The 20,759-nt window shown below is 30.4% G+C and overlaps 3 protein-coding genes and 1 long non-coding RNA gene across 11 annotated transcripts in view; 1 reads left to right on the top strand and 3 right to left on the bottom strand.

The window, feature by feature from the left end:
* Positions 1-769: 769 nt before the first annotated feature.
* Positions 770-7,054, bottom strand: LOC148937107 (uncharacterized). 4 transcript variants are annotated; one of them, XR_016138637.1, is made up of 4 exons: positions 6,515-7,054; positions 6,222-6,354; positions 5,321-5,507; positions 770-4,365 (listed from the first exon to the last, which is right to left on the bottom strand). It is a non-coding gene; the product is annotated as an uncharacterized LOC148937107 (long non-coding RNA). The 4 variants fall into 4 exon arrangements; XR_016138635.1 differs by having other exon boundaries at positions 770-5,075; positions 5,321-5,429; XR_016138636.1 differs by having other exon boundaries at positions 770-4,487; positions 5,321-5,429.
* A 136-nt stretch (positions 7,055-7,190) lies between these two features.
* Upf2 (UPF2 regulator of nonsense mediated mRNA decay) lies at positions 7,191-12,203 on the top strand. The gene is made up of 2 exons (XM_011645680.3): positions 7,191-7,329; positions 7,571-12,203. Exon 2 carries the CDS (start codon positions 7,582-7,584, stop codon positions 11,047-11,049), a length of 3,468 nt encoding a protein of 1,155 aa, XP_011643982.1. The 5' UTR covers positions 7,191-7,329; positions 7,571-7,581; the 3' UTR covers positions 11,050-12,203.
* Positions 11,830-14,557, bottom strand: icln (chloride nucleotide-sensitive channel icln). 2 transcript variants are annotated; one of them, XM_011645682.3, is made up of 6 exons: positions 14,432-14,557; positions 13,780-13,906; positions 13,526-13,671; positions 13,187-13,363; positions 13,026-13,115; positions 11,830-12,110 (listed from the first exon to the last, which is right to left on the bottom strand). In XM_011645682.3, exons 2-6 carry the CDS (start codon positions 13,896-13,898, stop codon positions 12,022-12,024), a joined length of 621 nt encoding a protein of 206 aa, XP_011643984.1. In that variant the 5' UTR covers positions 13,899-13,906; positions 14,432-14,557; the 3' UTR covers positions 11,830-12,021. The 2 variants fall into 2 exon arrangements, with proteins under 2 accessions (XP_011643984.1, XP_011643983.1); XM_011645681.3 differs by having other exon boundaries at positions 14,310-14,537.
* Positions 14,558-14,843: 286 nt separating this feature from the next.
* Positions 14,844-20,759, bottom strand: part of 5-HT7 (5-hydroxytryptamine receptor 7) — a 45,679-nt gene continuing 39,763 nt past the window's right edge. For all 4 annotated transcript variants that reach the window (XM_089073991.1, XM_089073990.1, XM_089073992.1 and 1 more), the window contains one exon: positions 14,844-18,302. In XM_089073991.1, coding sequence (XP_088930117.1) covers positions 17,415-18,302 — 888 coding nt within the window. In that variant the 3' untranslated portion in view covers positions 14,844-17,414. The remainder of the gene's footprint in view (positions 18,303-20,759) is intronic.

Genomic DNA, 20,759 nt, shown 5'->3' with positions numbered 1-20,759 from the left:
GCGCACGTGGCATATACATATATACATACATATATATATATATATATATATATATATGGTTCGCTAATGGATATTGCTCTTACTCTTGCCCTTGCTAAAGCCAACCAACGAGGTCAGGAACTACCAAGATATAGAGCTAGAGCGACACCAGCGTTCGTTTCGAATAAATTAGAAAAGCCTGCGACCTGATTTCCCTTTTTTCCTTCAAATCACCATTTCGCTTTTCCACGAGCATGACGGAAAGTATTTGCATGACAAACGATGCGCACATTTCCGGCATCCAATTTGCTCTCAGCTCTCTCTGTTTTGCGGTTATATTCGAGCAATCTCTCTGATATCACGCGGTTATGTACTTTATTGGCCATACGGAAACAAATATATACATACGTTCGCGCATTCGACTTGTTAACAGTGTTCTCCGTTATACGACTGATTATAAGTAATTTCCACTGAAATAACTGAATCATCTTATCGTTGCAAGCATAAGGCTTTATACCAATGGCTCAATATAATGGCAGAATATATAATTTTTTGTACAAGTTACATTTCGGAAATCTATCTAAGTTACACCAATAAAATATTATTGTTTCTAATCTATAATTTTGTACTTTAATTAATGCGTATAAAAATAAATTCTCCCTTCTGTCTCCTTTTATATCGAATGCAACTCACACATCCGTAAAGAGACACAGAAGATTAAAATATACAATAAAATATATTTCCAAAATTATAGAAATTATTGCATTCGTGTCGATATTGTATACCAATACTGATTAATGATTTCTTCTGCCAGCTAAAAATTAGTAAATATCAAATAATTGTAACTTTTTTATATGCATCTTAAAAATACGGAAAGTAACGCAGAATTTTCTTTATAATAAATTGATGAAATTTGAGATAAAGTTAAATATAAAATAAGCCAGCGAGGTACGCTTCTTTCTACTAATTTATTTTCTCGGCTCATTGCTTTATATCCCGATTATGTCCTGAGTTGAGGATATTGCGATAAAGTTTTAATTATATTTTCGGCCGAAAATATACGCGTTGGACCGTAACCGATGCGAAAAAGAAAGTCCTCGCAGTTTGGTATGATTAGCTCGTTTTACGTCGCTCTTTTTGCTGTCGCTTATTTCTTAAGACGCGAAAATTAAATTTGTTCTATCATGCGGATCAATGCATATCTCATCAATGCAAGCTGTCAATATTAATTTCATGAAGTACGATCGTCAAATCTGAAAGAGAGAAATTAGATCTAAGCTTTTGTGGAATTCTGTTGAGAATATTAAAGACTCTGAGGTAAAAACTTTTTCTTTATTTTCTATTTATAACTATTTTCTATTATAACTTGCTTTATTCACGAAAAGTACATTGCTAAGCAATATCACTCTATTTTATAATTGGATACTTTATAATTGGAGAGGATAGACGAGGAAACATTAATGATTGTGCAATTATCATGATAGTAAATGAAAAATTTTGAATTCCAATTGTCTCGGTTAATTTTTTTTCTGCTATATATCTAGCAAGAAAAAAATATATAATTTTATCATGTTAAATATTTAATAATTTTTAGCATGTATTATTTTAGTTCATGTACATAATAATGACTTTTTTTAACAGTAATATTTCAAAAATAGATTACTTAGTTTGTTATACTTGATTTGTTATACTAACATAATTTAAAAAAATTAGTAAATTATATCAAATAATTGTAACTTCTTTATATGTATCTTAAATAATACGGAAAGTAACGCAGAATTTTCTTTATAATAAATTGATGAAATTTGAGATAAAGTTAAATATAAAATAATATGAAATTTTTATAGGTTTATATTATTGTAAAAAGAAAAGAAAGTTTTAGCTAGCTATTTTTCTCTTGCTAGAAGCGGAAAGAATTCCTCGTTTTTCTTTTTCTAGAATATCAATTCAAAAGTTTCGAAACGTCTGCGTTGGAGATTAACACAAATAATAGCCACTTATTGGTATCGTCGACTGTATGCCGGAGTTGACCGCTACTTTCTGCCGCGGTAGAACTTTAAAAGTATCCCGATAGAAACAAGAAAGAAGTACGAAGTCCAATCGAGCAGTTTGTTACTCAAGATCGAAACGGAAAGATCGACCGACCAAAACTTCGTCTATTGCTATACGATGCTATGCGATGTTGTATCGACCTAAATGCAAAAATCTATTTGATAAAACTTTCTACAGATACATACCGGTAACTAATTTAAAGAGAATTATAAATGTTTCGTAACTCTTCGTCATTTTTATTATTATTCACGCTAAATTGACACATGCAAAAGAATTTTCTAAAACTAAAAGAACATACGTACAGATATAATTTTAAAACAAATATTAAATTTCGTTATAACAAAATTCAATAGTTTTTTAAATCAATTTGTTATATTTGTTATATAATTTTCTATACTATTAAATTATACGTACGACGATGAATCAAATTATTTGTTAGATGAATTTTATTTATTACAAAAGATTTAATATAAAAAAACAGATTTATTATGTAAAATTTAATTATTATACTTATTGTATATATGCATTTGCATACATTGTATTTATAGTGTACGTACAAAGGATATGATAATTAATGATACAAACACTTGTATGCAGATAGAATATAAAAAATAGAAGTGATTCTTAAAAAGAAACTTACAACGATGATGATCTTACAATAAATTATAATTATCGAGATCTATTTGCAAAGAAATTATTATATATTAAATTTATTAAATTATTTTCATAATAAAAATAAATAAAAAATTATTAATGAAGAAAACATTATTTGTCTATTAAATTTTAGAATATGATAGCTATAAAATATATTACCATATAATAAAAAGCAAATCATTATAAAATTCGAGAAAAAGTAAATGTTTTGTTTCTATGGCATGGAAATTGGTGAGTCGGCGATTCAAACCCGAGTAATAACTTTCGCTATTTATTATCTACATAGCAGCAACAGGTAGTGGACTCGGTCGAAGTCCCATCGCTTCCTTCATTTCACAAATTTCTGACCATTTATTTTGCGTTGCAAAATAAATGCTTCGCAATACCAGATTGTGAAGAAAAACGAAATTTGCCGCGCACAGTCTGTCTTTCATTGTGCCGAAACATTCCCAATGTAATTCCGACATGAGGTTCAATTCTCAACGAACGAAACTTTCGAATTCCCTCGGGAGATTTCACTAACGAGTTTGGTCAAAAAAACAAAAAAAAAAACAAAAAAAAAAAACCATCTTGCTCGTAACCTTCAAATATTCATGATCGATATAACTTTCCTGAAGCATATATATATATATATATAGATGTCCAGTGGAAGTTCTATGGAGGTACTTGTGGCCGATGAACAAATAAAAGTTAAGAAATGGAAATTTGATAACCCAGTAAGATTTTAAATATAACTAGGAAGCACTTGAAATTAGCCGGAAGTTTTCCATTACTTTACTCTATTAATGATGACAATTACATCCAATTGTAAATTCTTCTCTTTGCTATAGTTTAACTTCATTATTAAATTCCTGTTTTATTCTTGATTGAATTAATTCTATCAGTCACAGTTATTCCAATTATTTATATTATGTGTTAATGACCGCGGTTACCGTTTTACGATACAATTATTTGTACATAAATTATAATTATTGTTAGTATTATTGTTTATGCAATAACATATATCAAATCAAGATTGTTATTGTTCATTAATTATATTAAGTGTCACGAATTTGAGATTAAATTTTTTTTTGTACGTTTCACGCTACATTTTTCTTAAAAATATATATGAAACTATATATGTAAGTACTTCTTCGTATACAGAATTATATATTCTTTTGGAAAATAATAAATAAATAATTGTTATTTGCTTACAATAGTTAGAAATTTTCTAACTGTTTATAAAATTGTTAATAATAAAAATTATAATAAACTTTATAAATTTAATATTATAATAATCTTTTTTCTTCTTTTGTTTCTTCTATGTTTGTTTTTTTTATGCATTAGAGAAAAATTCCAATTTTTGAAAAAGACACACACAAAGAATATCAACACAGACAAATACGGCAATAATTTTAAATCAACTTCGCTTAGATCAATAAATTAGATTGAACTTTGCTGAATATAAATATTCTGCCCATAGAGCAAAGGCTCAGTGAAAACATGCTGTCGTTCCATAGGCTTTACTAATATTCCTAAGTGCATCATCAGCCGTTTCGTGCAGTGTTGCATGAGTTCTGATATGATGCAACTCATGCCGTAACCTCTTCCCATCCTCCAATCCTTTCCTCTCTCTCTCTCTCTCTCTCTCTTGATCTTCAATTTCTCTCGCGTGAATATGGTTTTCACTTCCCATGATTACTAGACACAAAAATTGTGGCCATGGTTACAGACATAGTCTTTGAAAGAATAGTGATGTGAAGTAGTACATGTTTATCCCCTTTCTCCTTAGTCTCTTTCTCTTTTTGTTCTTCGTGTTTTTTCTATAAATCGTGAATCGATGGTAAGAAAAGAAAAAAAAAAAAATCGAGAAAAATAATAAAGTAAATCGAAAAAGGCCTAGTGTATGAAACAAAATTCGATAGGAATCTACATTTTTAAATGCATATAAATGCATATAAAAAGAATTGCTTAGTAGAATTACTTAATAGAATTGTGTCTCATTAACATTTCATCTGTTTCTTCTTCAGAAAATATCGTCAAGATTAACTTATGTTAAACTACAACTTTGTTCTGATAACTTATGTAATAGTGAAATATAAAAAAATGTATCATCATCGAGTTTATATTTCTCGCTTCAAAATGTTCAATGTTTTATAAAGAGCATAAAATTGCACAAAAAGAATATTAATAATGCTTAATAATTTTTTATACGTACACTGCGCGTTATACGTTAATTATAACAGGATTTGCAGGAATATTATTTCGATGAATTGATTTGGTTTTCTGAGAAAATTCCCAATATGTATTCCCAATGATCATCAAGAAATATATAAAATAAAAATAATTTCGTATAGTTTTGAGTGAATCCATTAACCCGGTGATGACGCAAAGGAACGAAGGACTAGAAACTAGAAGAGGGAAGCAGGTAGATTACTAGCCAAGGCTAAATGCAAGACATTTAGACTCTATATTCGCAAGATTGAGATGGCATTTAAGGATTACAGGAATTTAGCATAATATAGCAGAAGTGAGAAGAGGACAACAAGCACAGGCGTTGTCGGTGCGATGAGAGGGCGATGGATGACGGTGGGAGATGGAGTCCGCGAGAAGGAATGCGCTCGAAAAAGGGATGTAGGTATTATTCATGGATTACCTCACTTGTCTCCGCTACAATCCTCCCAAAGCCTCCATTAGAATAATTACGCTTTCTCATCTTCGCGTTTACGCGGTTGTTATCATCTACCGTTTCCTCGATCCTTTCGCTTTTTAAAAAGAAAAGCATTCGTGTTCTTAGCAATGTATTGCCACGCTTTCATACATACGCACAGTCTTTTCTCCCGCTATTCATAAAGTTTATTTTTTTGGCTTAACACGAAAATAAGTACTCACAAAAATTTTTTTATTAGAAAAATTTAAAAAAAAAATATATCAAACTCTATAATACATAACTTTCTAACTATCCAAAAATATAGTCGAATAATCTCGGGTTATAATTTTAGTTAAGGATCAAATAAATAAACAATTATTTTTAAAAGACTGACAAATTATTTTTAAATTTTGTACAGAGATTTTTTGTATCTGTATTTAGCATTACGATAAAACACTGCAACTTTTTATTGATTCTTATATATAAATAAGTACAAATCCTATTTTATCCCCTTTCCCAAAATACTTTTATTTTTGATTGTAAAAAATGCTTCAAATAAAAGTTATATAAAGTTTCAAGAAGGTCATAAAATTATAATATTGATTTACAGATAGCATCATTATCGAGATTTTCTATAATCACTTTCTTTTAATGGAATTATATATTTTTTGTTATGTAGTATAGTTTTTTTTAATTATTCTAGAGACAAAAATATTAAAATACAAATCTCAAAAAGTCAATAGTTTGTAAAGTGTTTTATTCTGGCATATATTCTGATAAATATCTTGTAAATTATTAATTTTTGATAACAATATCTCAATATTTTTATGTCTAGAATAGTGAGAAATCAAAGGTATAAAAAAATTATACAGTTATTAATATGCGACATTCTTTTAAGACTACTTACTTTTTCTATACTATCCAGACAGCATAAAAAAGATATTTGACGAATATCCATAAGATGTCCTTTAAGGATATTGGAATATCCAAAAACCATCTGTCTTATGGCTTCAGATATTCAGCGGACGTCCATAATGTATCTGTTTATGAAATTGATGGACATACTTTAATCTCTGACATAATTCGCTAGATATTATGGATGGATGTTAAATGAATATGATAAAATGGAAATTTTAATTTATTTATATTAAAAAGATGAAAACAAAGTAAAATATATATATATATTTTTTAAAATAATACCTTTAATGGGAAAAAAATCTTATAATTAATGCTATAAGCAGGTTAATTAATCACGGCATATAAAAATCTTGTCAACGCTCAATTAACAAAAAACTGATACTCCTAGAAAATGGCCGCGGTTTCCAAACGGCGCCAACACATGCTTGGATTAACAAAAAAAAAAAAACAATGCTAACAGAGAAGAAAACTCGCACCATGTGAAACTAACTAGCAAGACAGCCAACATCGCTGCCAGCAGCGCTGCCATCAGTCAGTCATCAGTTTTAAAAGCCTATAAAAGAGAAAGAAGATCTAAAGCTGCGTCTTGATTGGTTTTCAAAATGAGCCGGCACGCAGGAAAAATAACACCGGATTTATCACAAAAATATCAACCAACAGACCAGCCAACAGCGTAGCCAGCAGGCTGTACAATTTCCAGTGTAGTAGTCAGCAAAATAGCCAGCATAGAAGCAAACAGTCAAAAAAAGCACCGTGTGCCGCTATGTGACACGAATTATATATATTTTCAGTATTGTGAATATCGGAACACAGCTTATATTTTAACTATTATTATTACACTAATGTAATATATTACAGTAATGAATTTAGTACAACCTTTTTTTGTAGTGAAACTTCAGCTATGTTCCAAAATTTGCTGTCAACACAACTAATGTATAGTATGGTAGTAAACTATAGATTGTCAGTACTAGCAGTAAATTTTTGAACAGTCTTTGACCATGGCTCAACTATCGTCTGTCTTAACATAACCTTGACACGTTTCTTGAATGCGATAGTAAACAAGTGAAACAATTTTATCAATCTATTTCCTTAATTAGGTATCTATAATTTAAAAAAAATATTTTATATTTATAGGAATGATAATTTCACGCTTACTCAATTGCAATTACAATTATGATTCATACAATAATTAGATTCTTTCAGAAGTCAACATTTGATCACTGTAATGTTACAATGTGTTGTAAAACGATTATTTTATTGAATTTATTCTTATGTTTGAATTCTTTATGTTGCTTTATTCGAGAAAAAATCCATGGCACGATTTTCTTTGCATTACAGAATATTCCACAATGTCTGAGAATACGAACGAAACAGTAGTTGAGAAAGAAATCGCCGTTGAAGACCCAAATGCTGTTTCAGAAGAGGATAAGCAGTTCTTAATGGAATATGTTCTGGAAGCAGAACAGAGACTTACGACGAAAGAAGAAATTCGTGCAGCTAATCTAAATCCCACAAGACCTCCAGATGCATCATTCAGTAAACTTGACTCAAGTCTAAAAAGAAATACTACATTTGTCAAGAAACTGAAAAATTTCAGTGTGACCCAACTCGACACAGTTTTAAAAGATATGGCAAATTTAAATCTGACCAAATATATAAGTGAAGTTGCCACTGCTCTAGTAGATGCCAAAATAAAGATGACTGATGTTGCACCCGCTATTAGAGTATGCAGTTTCCTCCATCAAACATATGCTGAGTTTTCTACTCATTTTTTTGAAAATTGGCAAAGAGTATTATCACTGAAGGTTGGCGACAAAATCACAAATCCCAGCAAATTGAGAGTAGATCTTCGATTTTATGCAGAGCTGATAAATGCTGGGATATTTACACATAAACAAGGCTTACCTCTACTTGGCTCGATATTGACCATGTTGATCAATATGGATAAGGAGGAACATAATAATGCTAGTATAATATTAAGTTTCTGTCGACACTGTGGCGAAGATTATGCTGGCCTTGTGCCTAAAAGAGTGCGAGAACTGTCTGAAAAATTAAATGTTTCAATTCCAAAAAGTAAATTGTTGTCTTCAGACAAACAACAAAATGTTAAGTTACTGCTGCGTGATTATTATAATTCAATGTGTAAGCACTTGCTAAAGGAACATAAAGAACTGCAAGCATTTGAAAAGCAGAATCGCAAAATACTGCAAACTAGAGGAGAATTGAGTTTGGAACGAAAAGAAAAGTTAGAAACTCTACAAGTCTCTTATGAACGTTTATTAAATAGCGTACAAAGTTTTTCTGATACATTAGACGAACCAATGCCCGAGCTTCCAGTGGATAATGAAATTAAAGCAGAAACGGAAGAAATGCTAAAGATGATAAATGAGGGAGAAGATAATACTACATTAGAGGATATGTGGGGTGATGAAGAAACAAGACGTTTTTATGAAGTGTTACCAGATTTGACCGTCTTCCTACCGGGTTCATATTTAAAAGATACCTCAAAGGATACTTCAAAAACAGATATAGCGATAACGGAGGATGCTCTTGATGAAGAAATAGTTTTTGATGAATTAGAAGACACTGAGAAGATTGAAGAACCACCAGAGGTGGAAATAGAAGAGCCACAGGTGTCTAACACGAGCAACAAGATACTGTTGGATGCTTTTCTGACACACCTACCAAACTGTGTGAATCGCGAAATGATTGACAATGCCGCAGTAAACTTTTTGATAAATCTTAATACGAAACACAACAAGAAAAAATTGGTAAAGGCTCTTTTCGGCGTTTCTAGAATTCGTCAGGATCTACTACCTTTTTATTCTCGTTTAGCAGCTATTCTCTATTTGGTGATGCCTGAGATTGGCAATGACTTGTGTCAAATGCTAAAACAAGATTTTAAGTATCATGTACGCAAGAAGGATCAAATAAACATCGAATCAAAAATAAAAGTAGTTCGTTACATCGGTGAACTTGTTAAATTCAAACTTTATTCTAAAATAGAGGCATTGTACTGTTTGAAAGTTCTATTGCATGACTTTACACATCATCATATTGAAATGGCTTGCAACTTGCTTGAGATTTGTGGCCGATATCTTTTCTGTTCGCCAGATTCTCATCAAAGAACTAAGGTTTACCTGGAGCAGATGATGCGTAAAAAGGCTGTTACCGCGCTCGATTCACGCTATGTCACGATCATTGAAAACGCGTACTATTTTGTGAACCCACCTGAATCAACTGGCGGCGTCATGAAAAAAGACAGACCACCTGTACACGAATTTATTAGAAAACTATTATATCAGGACCTTTCTAAAACAAATACAGATAAGGTGCTTAAATGGATGCGTAAACTTGATTGGGAGGATGAAAATGTATCATCTTATGCTATAAAATGTCTCACTGCAGCTTACAACGTCAAATATCCTAATATCCGATGCGTGGGAAGCTTATTAGCTGGCTTAGTAGCTCATTATGAGACTATCGGGCCTCAAGTAGTCGATGGTGTACTTGAAGACATACGATTATGTATGGAAATCAATCTGCCCAAATTCAATCAACGGCGCATTGCCATGGTCAAGTATTTGGGCGAGCTGTATAACTACCGAATGGTGGAGAGTGGCGACATTTTTCGTACTTTATATTTGCTCATCACATTCGGGATTAGTGTAGACCATTCATTACCGAGCGTGCTCGATCCACCTGATCACCTCTTTCGTATTCGCCTGGTGTGCACATTACTGGAGACATGCGGCCAGTACTTTAGTGGCGGATCTAGCAAAAAAAAGCTTGACTATTTTCTTGTATTCTTTCAGAACTACTTTTGGTTCAAGTACACAGACCCGATTTGGACATCTGAGAATCCGTTTCCTGTCGGAATAGATTACATGTATCGCGATACATTAACGATGCTACGACCCAAAATGCAATTGTTTCAGAGTTACAAGGAAGCGCAATGTGCTGTGGAAGAATTGCGCAATACTCTATATCCGACTTTAGGTAATCCTCCCATTGATGACACTGTGGAAGGCGACAACGACATGAGCGTTATTATGGAAGGCGACGAAGAAGCAGCGATAATCGGAAATGGTAGTGGAGACGCAAAAGGTATTGCCGAGCTGCATTTTGAAGAATCTGAAGATTGTTCAGAGGCGCAGTCAGAAGAGGAATGGATAGCCGATGTGGAACGGGATGATGCTATGGGTACTCAGGAAAACACTCAGGGTGATCGATCTCAGAGTCTGTCAGCGGATGGTGCCACTGAAGGCGTAATCATGGATGTGACTGAGGAATTAAATGCAGCTTTACCAGCTGGACCACGACGCGTGAGCTGTCCAGAAGACGATGATTTCTTGTCAGCGTTAGATAAAATGGTTTCAGACAACATACAAGATCGCATGCGAGATTCGGTAAAACCACAACAAGTTGATATTTCTGTACCATTGCATGTGAAGAGTACAAAAAAGACATACGAACAGCTACAAGAGAGACCGACTGATAATAACACAGTAGATTTTGTGTTAATGCTGAGGAAGGGTAACAAACAACAATACAAAAATCTTGCAGTACCAGTATCATCCGAGTTGGCTATGAATCTTAGGAATCGCGAACAGGAACAGAAGGAGGAGAAAGAGCGCGTAAAACGTCTAACTTTGAACATTACTGAGCGGCAAGAAGAGGAAGATTATCAAGAGACTATGAATCAAAGCACGAGACCGGTTACTGTAAATTTGAATAGAGAACGGCGACAAAAATATAATCATCCTAAAGGGGCGCCTGATGCCGACCTCATTTTTGGACCAAAGAAAATTCGATAAGTTTGATTAATAACTCTTAAAGCTGAACGATTATATTCCATTGGAAAATTAATGATGCATCTGTGAAATTCAACTTACATTTTGGACTCGTCTACTCAACTCCCATAATTAAGTAACTTTGATTATAGTTTTACCACTTTTTATTATATTTTCAAAGTTTTTTTTTTTTTTTTATGACAAAAGTGGTATATTGAATGTATCAGAACTTGGACAATACAAATGTATCATATGTATAGATGAGATGTAAGTTAGTGCATTTAAACGAATCAGAGGTAGATTATAAGACTGATACAGTAAACTCTCATTAAAAAAGAGTAATTAACTTCGATATATATTATTCAAATTTTTCCTTGATCGATATGTAAAAAAATCAATATGTGGAATATTACAACGCACTGCCGATTTTTTTATTAAGGGCAGAGTTTATTGTATCATATAAATAAACTCTTAATGCAAGTAGATATGATATATAGCAATTGATATATTATTTATTATACACATTTGATTGAAGAATTTATGTATCATGAATGTTATCACTAAACATTTTTACACAGATTTATATCAATTATTATTTTATGATTTTCAACAAAAGCTGTGTTGTGATATAATATATCAATTTGTATACATGATGATATTTTTGACACTATTTCATATTATATTTGAAAATGTCCTTTTTTTTTCTCTATAGAAATCACTCATATAGAATATATAAATGAAGTGAAATTTGCAGACTGCATCAAACTTCCTATTGAAAGAGCAAAACGAATAAAAAACTCAACATTGATGTACAATTATTTATTTTTATCTAAGAAATTATCGTCATGTACAAAATGAATATAAATAAATGTTTTAGGTGCTTAAACATTTGATGGCTCCGCAATAAGTTTTATAATAATGATATTTACGTATATCTACCGAAATACATGAAATTGATAAACATATAAATTAACACTAAATGCGTATCATTACTTCTTACGGATCTTCTTCCGCATCTTCAAATTGACCCGCTTCGATATCCATAGCTTCTTCTACCTCTACTGTATGAGTGGTTTCCATTTGCTCTGTTAATGTTAAAAATCTTTATAATAATGAACAATAAGAATCTTTTCTGTCAATCAATAAAAATCTTGGCTGTCTAATATATTTTATATATATATATATATATATATATATATATATATATATATATATATATATATAAAAATTCAAGATAAACGTTTATGATTATTCACGTATCGTTATTTTTAATGAACTTATATAGCAACGTAGCGATTCAAAGCTAGAGCTAAATTTTCCGCTTTAATTGATATTTCTAGTGTAAATATGATATCAAGATTAATCCTTTTCTTCATAAAAAATTATCGCGAAAAATCTGTCAGGATTTGAATCTGGAACTTTTCAACTATCTGTATCGGATATACCAATTCAATTCACTAAAGCATGTAATAATATTTATCGCAATAATCAGATATGTAGTGATAAGGACATCATTTTTCAACCAATGTAAAAAATAAACCACTCAATGGGATAGGCCGAAAATAGTAGATAATAATGGACAATATTTGGCAAGAAGAATCATAGGAATCTAATACTTTCTTTTTTGAATTTACATATAATAAATTTATATGATACATATTCAAATGTTATTATTCACAAATAAATATTATAAAATTATATGTATGTATGTGTATATCACATACATACACACACACACACACACATACACACACAATTACAGAATATATATTCAAATTTATATACATTCAAAAATTAAAACAGATTATTTAGTCGATTCTTTTTTGTTGAGTATTACCCATTATTATCTATTATTTAAACACATTTTTGTTATATTATTTGAAGAGCTGAATGTTCAACATATCAAATTCAAATTAATTTATACAATCCATTTGACAAAATTGTGAGCAGAAAGCATAAAAAAATTAAGCTTAAATATAAATAAAAGATATAGATGTTACCTGTCGGTAAAATACAAGGTGCGTCTCCAGCGCCTACTTCTTCATCATATTCACCTTCATAGTCTTCTTCGGCATCTTCATAGATATCCTCTTTGGTTAAAAGAATTTTTAATCACTGTGATTAATGGGAAATAAAATCATTATTTCATTTAATTACTCACCGTCTGAAAAGCTATCCTGTGGATCAGGATGAAGTGCCTGACATGCATTCATTGCTTGAAACATTAATTCTAAATTATTTGTATTATCTGGTGCAAATTGCATTTCTGTAATTGGAGCATTTGCATCATCATCTTCATTTTCTGAACCATTTTCAGATGATAACGGTAATGCCATATCTGCATAAATAAAAATATATAAGGATACTAAACTTATCAGAGAAATTTTTAAATAACAATATTAATATAAATTTGAACATAAATTATAATTAATCAAGGAGGAGTCTATAGGATTAAATAATTTTTATCAATTATTAAGTATTTTTATTTTGAATGATGTACCTGGCAAATCTACTTTAGCATCAACCATAATGTATAAACATTGTCTCGGATAAACTTGTTCATCTCGTGCAATAGCATGCAATGAAATATGAGGATATTCAAGTGAAAATCCTTGTTGTGTATCATTATCCATCCAAGAAAGTACACTGCCAATAAGAGAACGTATAATTAGATCACATAGATTATTAAATTTTGAATAATATATTCAAAATATATCGTTCAAAATATTAAACTAATAAAAATAGCTTTACTACCTCTCTGTAATATAGAATGTGCCCTTTCCTACTTCTCTATCATTAATATACACCGTAGTGTTTGGTTCTTCATGGCGTATTCCTTCTTGTGGTGGCAGAAAACTACTAAGCACCACCATGTTTCAATCTATAAATATTCAGACACTACTTAATAAAAGTGAAAATGTAATTGTTTGAGCAACATTGTGTAACAACAGTGCAATAATATATCAAAGTTGGCGGAATTACGAATTTTTGCTATCTTCCCGTCGGGCATTTACAAACGTCACATATAGCAAATAAAACGGAATACTTAAGTATTTTAAGTACCGATATAATATAATCTAAAAATAATATAGTCCAGCTAAACGATAATATTCCGGTGAAATAACACATAGTCCAGAGTAGTCGACATAACCCTCGATACAAACGTAAATTCTCTTTACGCACATAAGTACGTAAAGGGGAAAATGAATGTATGCTGAAACAAATACTCGGATACCGGTGTCGCACTGTTCTCAGGGCTTTCTAACCAAACAATAGGAACTTACCGCTCTCTCGTTTATGCTATAACGAGACGAACGTACGAAACAAGCCGAACGCGAACGTTCGGAGATAAGGTAAAGTCTCTTGCAACGCACGTAAAAGTGTGCCTCCGATTATTTGTACCCACCGTTGTCAGGACAAACGAAATCACAAACGAATACGACACCACTTTTCCGAAGTTGCCTACGAAGTTGACGTGTGTCAAGGATGGCAAAGAGTAGCCCTGAGTGGAATCACGCCAAATATTTACGAACGTGAACTACGTAGCTAACACGTAGCTACGAAACTACTCGGTAGATAATATGGTGGGTCCTTATTTTCTGGTTGTGTTCCGTACTGTGTCCATAATTTTTTTTTTAGTTTTATCCTGTGCTATATTCTATTCCATTATTAAAAATCCTTAATTTAACAAATATGCTACATAAATAATTATACAGTTTATAATTACCTCATCATCTCAAATATAGATAAAATTAGACTCGTTTGACGCGTTTTCATAAAACGAAACGAAGGAATGATAATAATGTGTATCGCAAATATTTATATTATTTATTTTTATTTCTAAAACTTTAAGCAAATACACGCAACATATTTAAAATTATTTGCAAATTATGTGTAATAAATTTCACCGTGTTATTCTTGCTTATGACGTCACGATTCCAATATGACTGCGGCGATTAGTCAGGAGTCTTAAGAAAGATTTTAATAACAATAAGTATTTACAAGTTTAATTGTAACAATAGAATATTATTAGTATAGTATACGAAATTTTATAAAAACAATTTACGATATTATAATATTATATGATTATTTTAACATGGCACTCAATATATTAATGGATTTTACAAATCAAAATAATAAATAAATATACAACTGATCCATCCTGATTTTTTTGTTTTATTATAAAATATATGTATTAATAACAGGATGTTTTATATTATTGATATGTTTATATTTTATCCGAACACACATATTTATACAATATATATTGCCGTCATTTGTAAATGCATTTTGAAATGCAATTAAATTAAATTGTTGATCTTAAATTGTTGGTTACTTTGATTCGCATTAAAAGTATTAAAAAGTTGAACAATTTCGATAACATTAATTTAATCTTTCTAATAAGACCACTGAATAGAAATATTTACTTTCCTCCCCTTCAAAGACAAGAATGAAGTTTTGTGATAGAGTGAAAAATTATTTATATAAGAACTTTTAAATCATCACGATATATAATTTTGATTTTTAAATTTCACTTCAATTCTTAAACAGCACTTAAACTGCTATAATTTTAAAGGAAAAAATTAAAGAAAGTGAAAATACATTTGCCATTTTATATGTTATGTATTCATATTTTGAAACTCTTAAAAAATATATACATTTCAGTTTTCCCCTCTATTTTTTAGGAACTATCTCATATATTCTAACACAAGAGAAACCTTTATTTTAAAAAAAAATTAAAATGCGACAAAAGTTATTTTATAAACATTAAATATTCTATTTTGGTTGTGCGAGCTCATAAAGTACTTTTATTTCAATTTTTTTTTTATTTCCTTTCCAACAGGTTTCCTAGAATAGATCTTACGGTAGAATATACAAATTTGTCCACTTAGTATCTGTGAGGGCGATAAAGAAAAACTCCACAATTAAACAATATTTTGATTTTGACATATATTAACATACAAAATTTGTATTTAGAACTTCTTTTATGTGTAAATTAAAATATATATATAATGACATTGATATGTAGAAATAGAGATATAACTTATACAGATATGATACATGTTGCATGTCAATATATATATATATACAGATTCTCTTATTAGTACTGATACAATGTTTGCATGCAGATAGAGGGGATTAAATTAAACAGAAAAGCCCTTTATTGTTTTGCGACTTTTGTAATTTTCGCAATGAGAAATTGTGAATTAAAAATCGCCAAAAAAAAAGGGCATTTATCCATTTGGCTAAAATGTAAACTCACTAACAAGATATGGTCGTCGTCATTATGCGCATTCGCACTAGAAGCGCGGTATGGAAAATATTATATAAGGTAATATCCTCCAAACGAATATTCTATCATTTGTAGATCACACTTCTAAACGTTTGGCCGCGCTTCTAGCAATCGCGAACATCATATTTTGTCGCGCACTAGCATTTGTCAAATTGAATTGAACTGATACAGGCTCATTCGGCGACTTTTAATCATTAATTTCTCATTAACTATTGCGCAAATCGTAAAATGGTAGAAAATTATTCTACTTAGTTTAATCCGTTCTATCTATACATAGGCGTTATGTCAAATAATTATGAGATATCTCATATATATAAAATATAATTGCAATTTAATATAATACAATATAATATATTTAATGTAATTCTCTAAATATGTATAGAAGCAATTTACAGAGAGAATTAATACAAATATACGTGTATACACACACACACACACACACGCGCGCGCGCGCGCGCGCGCGCGCGCACACACACACACACATACGCACGCACGCACGTATATTATTCATTTATATTTAAATATTAATATTGATTATTCTTAAACATTGATTGAACAATGACATTCAACATATAGTTTCTAATAAGATTTTATATGGATCAACTTTAGAGTTCAAAATAGAGGCAATATGCATCAACACATTGATTGAACAATGACATTTAATATGTAAATCTTTAATTGTGTAGATATACATATGGAAGACAAGATAAGGCGGATTGGGAGGTAAAATGATCCAAGGTTCTAGATTTAATAAATGCTACCACATTTCTCTATAAATATCGATATGATTTATTTACTTTCAAAATTAATTTGTCTAAGAAAGAGGAAATAATAAACAAGAAGAGCGATATATGTATGTATGTATGTACAGAAAAAGATCAAAATACATTCCCAATAAAAATGATAACATCAACGACACTGATGAATATAAATATCTATAACAGAGCGAAAAAACTGAGAAAATAAATAATAAGAGAAAATAAAAGTGAGCCATGCTGTAAAAGATATTACATGTAAAAAGAATTATTGAAGCCAAGGAAGCATTGTTCATTCGTTGTCCTAGAATATTCAGTATCCTTTTCGCGATTGTGATCGATTAAACAAGTGTTTCTGCTACAGAAGATGCGTGAACTTCAGCAATAGCTAAAAAAGTATCCATGCAATATATAGAAGATTGTCGTCGGATATCATTCGAGGAATACTCGTCCGGACAAAAGGGTGGCATCTTATTGGATTTCTCGGCAATTTTGATGATAATTTGATTACTATCAATGACGACCTGATTATTATCATCGACATTTTGATTCTTCTCGCTGATATCTTGATTGTTATCCTCGATATTTCGATTATTATCATCGATGTCCTTATTGTTACGGCCGACACCCTGATTATCGACGTTCCGATTATTATTGTCGACATTTTGGTTATTATTGTCAACATTATGATTATTATAGCCGACGTTATGGTTATTATCATCGATGAGATCGGCACGGTCAGTATTCTCCGTACCATTGTTCCCATCGTTTATGCCACTCCTTGTTCTTCGACCACCAAACTGTCGGTGATAGTATTCCTCGCGCATCATTTCATTAAGATTACGCCATCGTAAGCACATTATTAAAATAAATGGTTTACGAAAATCTTTATTAAAAACCGCATAAATGATCGGGTTTAATGCACTATTGCAATAACCTAGCCAGAGGAACAGAGACGTTATTAAATGTGGAATAGCATCAGGATTAAAGAACGGTTTCATTAATGCCAGCAGAAAGAAAGGCAGCCAGCAGAAGACAAAAACACCGACAATGATGCCCAAAGTGGTGCTGGCTTTTCCTTCACTTTTTCTCCTCTTCTGTTGACGTTTATTACAAGTGCAAACTTGACTATTACGCATCCTCAACATCCTTATTGATTTTTGTAATATGTTCCACGCCGGAATTTTTTGGTGCTCATCGGTAAGATGGCGTCTTGGACTATTGTTGCTCTGTAATGAAACATTTTAAAGCGACATTATTTAAAATAGAAAATGAGAAGGAAGAATATTCTTGTGAGAATTGTAATATCGTTTCGTTAAGACTAATCTTCATTCAAAAATATTATTTGTTCCTATTATATGTAAATTATATCAATATTATATTCTATATAAATAATAAATACTTATGCTTTTAATAAGTAAATATCCATTTGGTATTCATTTGAATTTTATAAAGAATACCTAAGATGTATATTTGTAAACACTTCTGCAATAATTCTAAAATTACATTAGCAATTATGCAATGTCCTCCAATAATGATATAAATTTTTCAAATTCCTTTTGTTAATAAAGAAATGAATGACTGCTGATTAAAGTATTCAAAATGTTTTTCACGTTGATTGAACTATGATATTTCAAAATTATTGAAATCGTAGGACAATCCTTATATCTAAATGATAAAAAATTTTTGTTTTATTAAATAAAATTTAATAACAATAATAAAAATCTTCTGAAAAGTACTTAGAATCGATTTCAATGATCTTAACGTCAACTGATCGCCATTGATACAGCCAGCCTGCACAAATAGATTTTGAACAAAACTTGTAAGTTTTTGATATCGGAAAGATAACAAATCCGATAGGATCGATTTTGTCTGATTATATTGCCAAGTTGCAGCAATGTGATAGAAACCGTTGACACGCAATGCGAGCAAATTGGCAATAGAAATCGAGCAGATGTTGTAATGGACAGTTGTAATGGCGGCAGGATCTGCTTGATTTCTGCCATTAATCTGCTGGAATACGTCGACAAATCTTAAGCTTAATACGAATACAGATTGTTATGGATTTGCAGATCTGATCGAATTTGCTATCATTCTGCCAACAAACTGCATTTTGCTATTTGAGTACTAATACGAAATTTTACTACAACTTTTAGTGTACTTTTATATTTTATATTGTTTATTCTTTCATATTATTACGTTCAAAGAAATAATGAATGTAAATTAAATATTGATAATTAAGAATTATATTGTCGTGTATCGGAAATCGTTATTTTTAATTTATTAAATTAATTTATTAAGACAGCTATCAACTCAGTACTTATATATAAAATAATGAATATATTTTTCTTTTATAAAAATATTTGTGTTATTATTTATCTATATTAATATTTTTCCACCATAATTATATAGGACACGTGCATTTATTAGCTTCCTGTTTAGTTGCATATAAGTTTAAAGACTGTCCGATTGAATTTAATTGTTGGCTGCTAATGAAATTTATGTAATTGAATAACACGTTATTGATTAATTAAGACATATTTATTTAGACTTATTGTATACTGCAACATCTTTCCCGCGTTAATATATTAAATGCTCTGTGTGCTGCACATACATATGCATTTAATTAATTTTCTGTTATCATAGGTACATATGATATATGCATTTGCAATAACTTACTATTCATATTTGTTTCTCTATTTGCATAACATTCTATCTATGGTATGTTAATAGCAATAATGTAACATTCTCGTAAACAATTCATTGCTGTGATATTACGTAATAAGCGTTCGATCAATATATGTCCATTATGAGACGTTATTAACAGACTGTAATAATATTCATATAAAATAGCAACAATAGTTGACAACAATGTGATAACAACAATGTATATATTATTATAGCAATGGATAGAATAAACAACTTTTACTTAAAAGTTCGAACTTTGCTTTTACAAGAGCAAGAGGTCGGGTTTAATTTAAATTTGATCTTAGTTTTTCTATTTATAAAATTATTTTTTGTTTGTTTTACGAGTTAGCAAATTATATTGTTAAATGCTGTTATTACATTAAATATGTTATATTTTGTGATGATAAATTAGATTTGTTTTATTTAAAAAAATTGGAATTTAAAGTGAGAAGACTAAGAAAAATGAAAAATAGTAAGTTAAAAGTTATGTATTTTCATTTAAAACATAGTTGTGCCTTTCATATGATTTTGATAAATTAATTTTTTATTTAATTTTATTATATATGTCCGCCTCTAGATCGTATAAAACTTTTGTCTGAAACATTTATTGACAGTGCTCAATTTTCAGCTGGATTATTTAAAATAAAATACAATATCTTTATAAATATACTTGCACTTTATATCGCTATATTCGGCTGAATAAACACATTCACATGTTAGCTAAATTTTAATAAAAGTTTGCAAATTTAGTTAGAGAAATATTCAATATTGAAAAACAAAAAATTGTGATATAACGTTTCTATTAGTTTATCATTTTATTATTTAGTCTTTACATTATTTTTATTTTTATACTTATAATCTTTATATTTTTCATATTTCTCTGTAACTACATTATATTTTACAAAAATGAGCTCCAAATTATTCGCACAATGATTATTCTAAAGATACATTATGTATTGCATGCCTCTGATAAAATATTGCATGAATGTCAACATCCA

The sequence above is a fragment of the Pogonomyrmex barbatus genome, unplaced genomic scaffold (assembly GCF_055798465.1).
Source record: "Pogonomyrmex barbatus isolate J1 unplaced genomic scaffold, ASM5579846v1 scaffold16, whole genome shotgun sequence".
NCBI classification, from domain to species: Eukaryota; Metazoa; Arthropoda; class Insecta; order Hymenoptera; family Formicidae; genus Pogonomyrmex; species Pogonomyrmex barbatus.
Note: the sequence above shows the minus strand (reverse complement) of the source record. Positions and strands in the feature narration are given on the sequence as shown.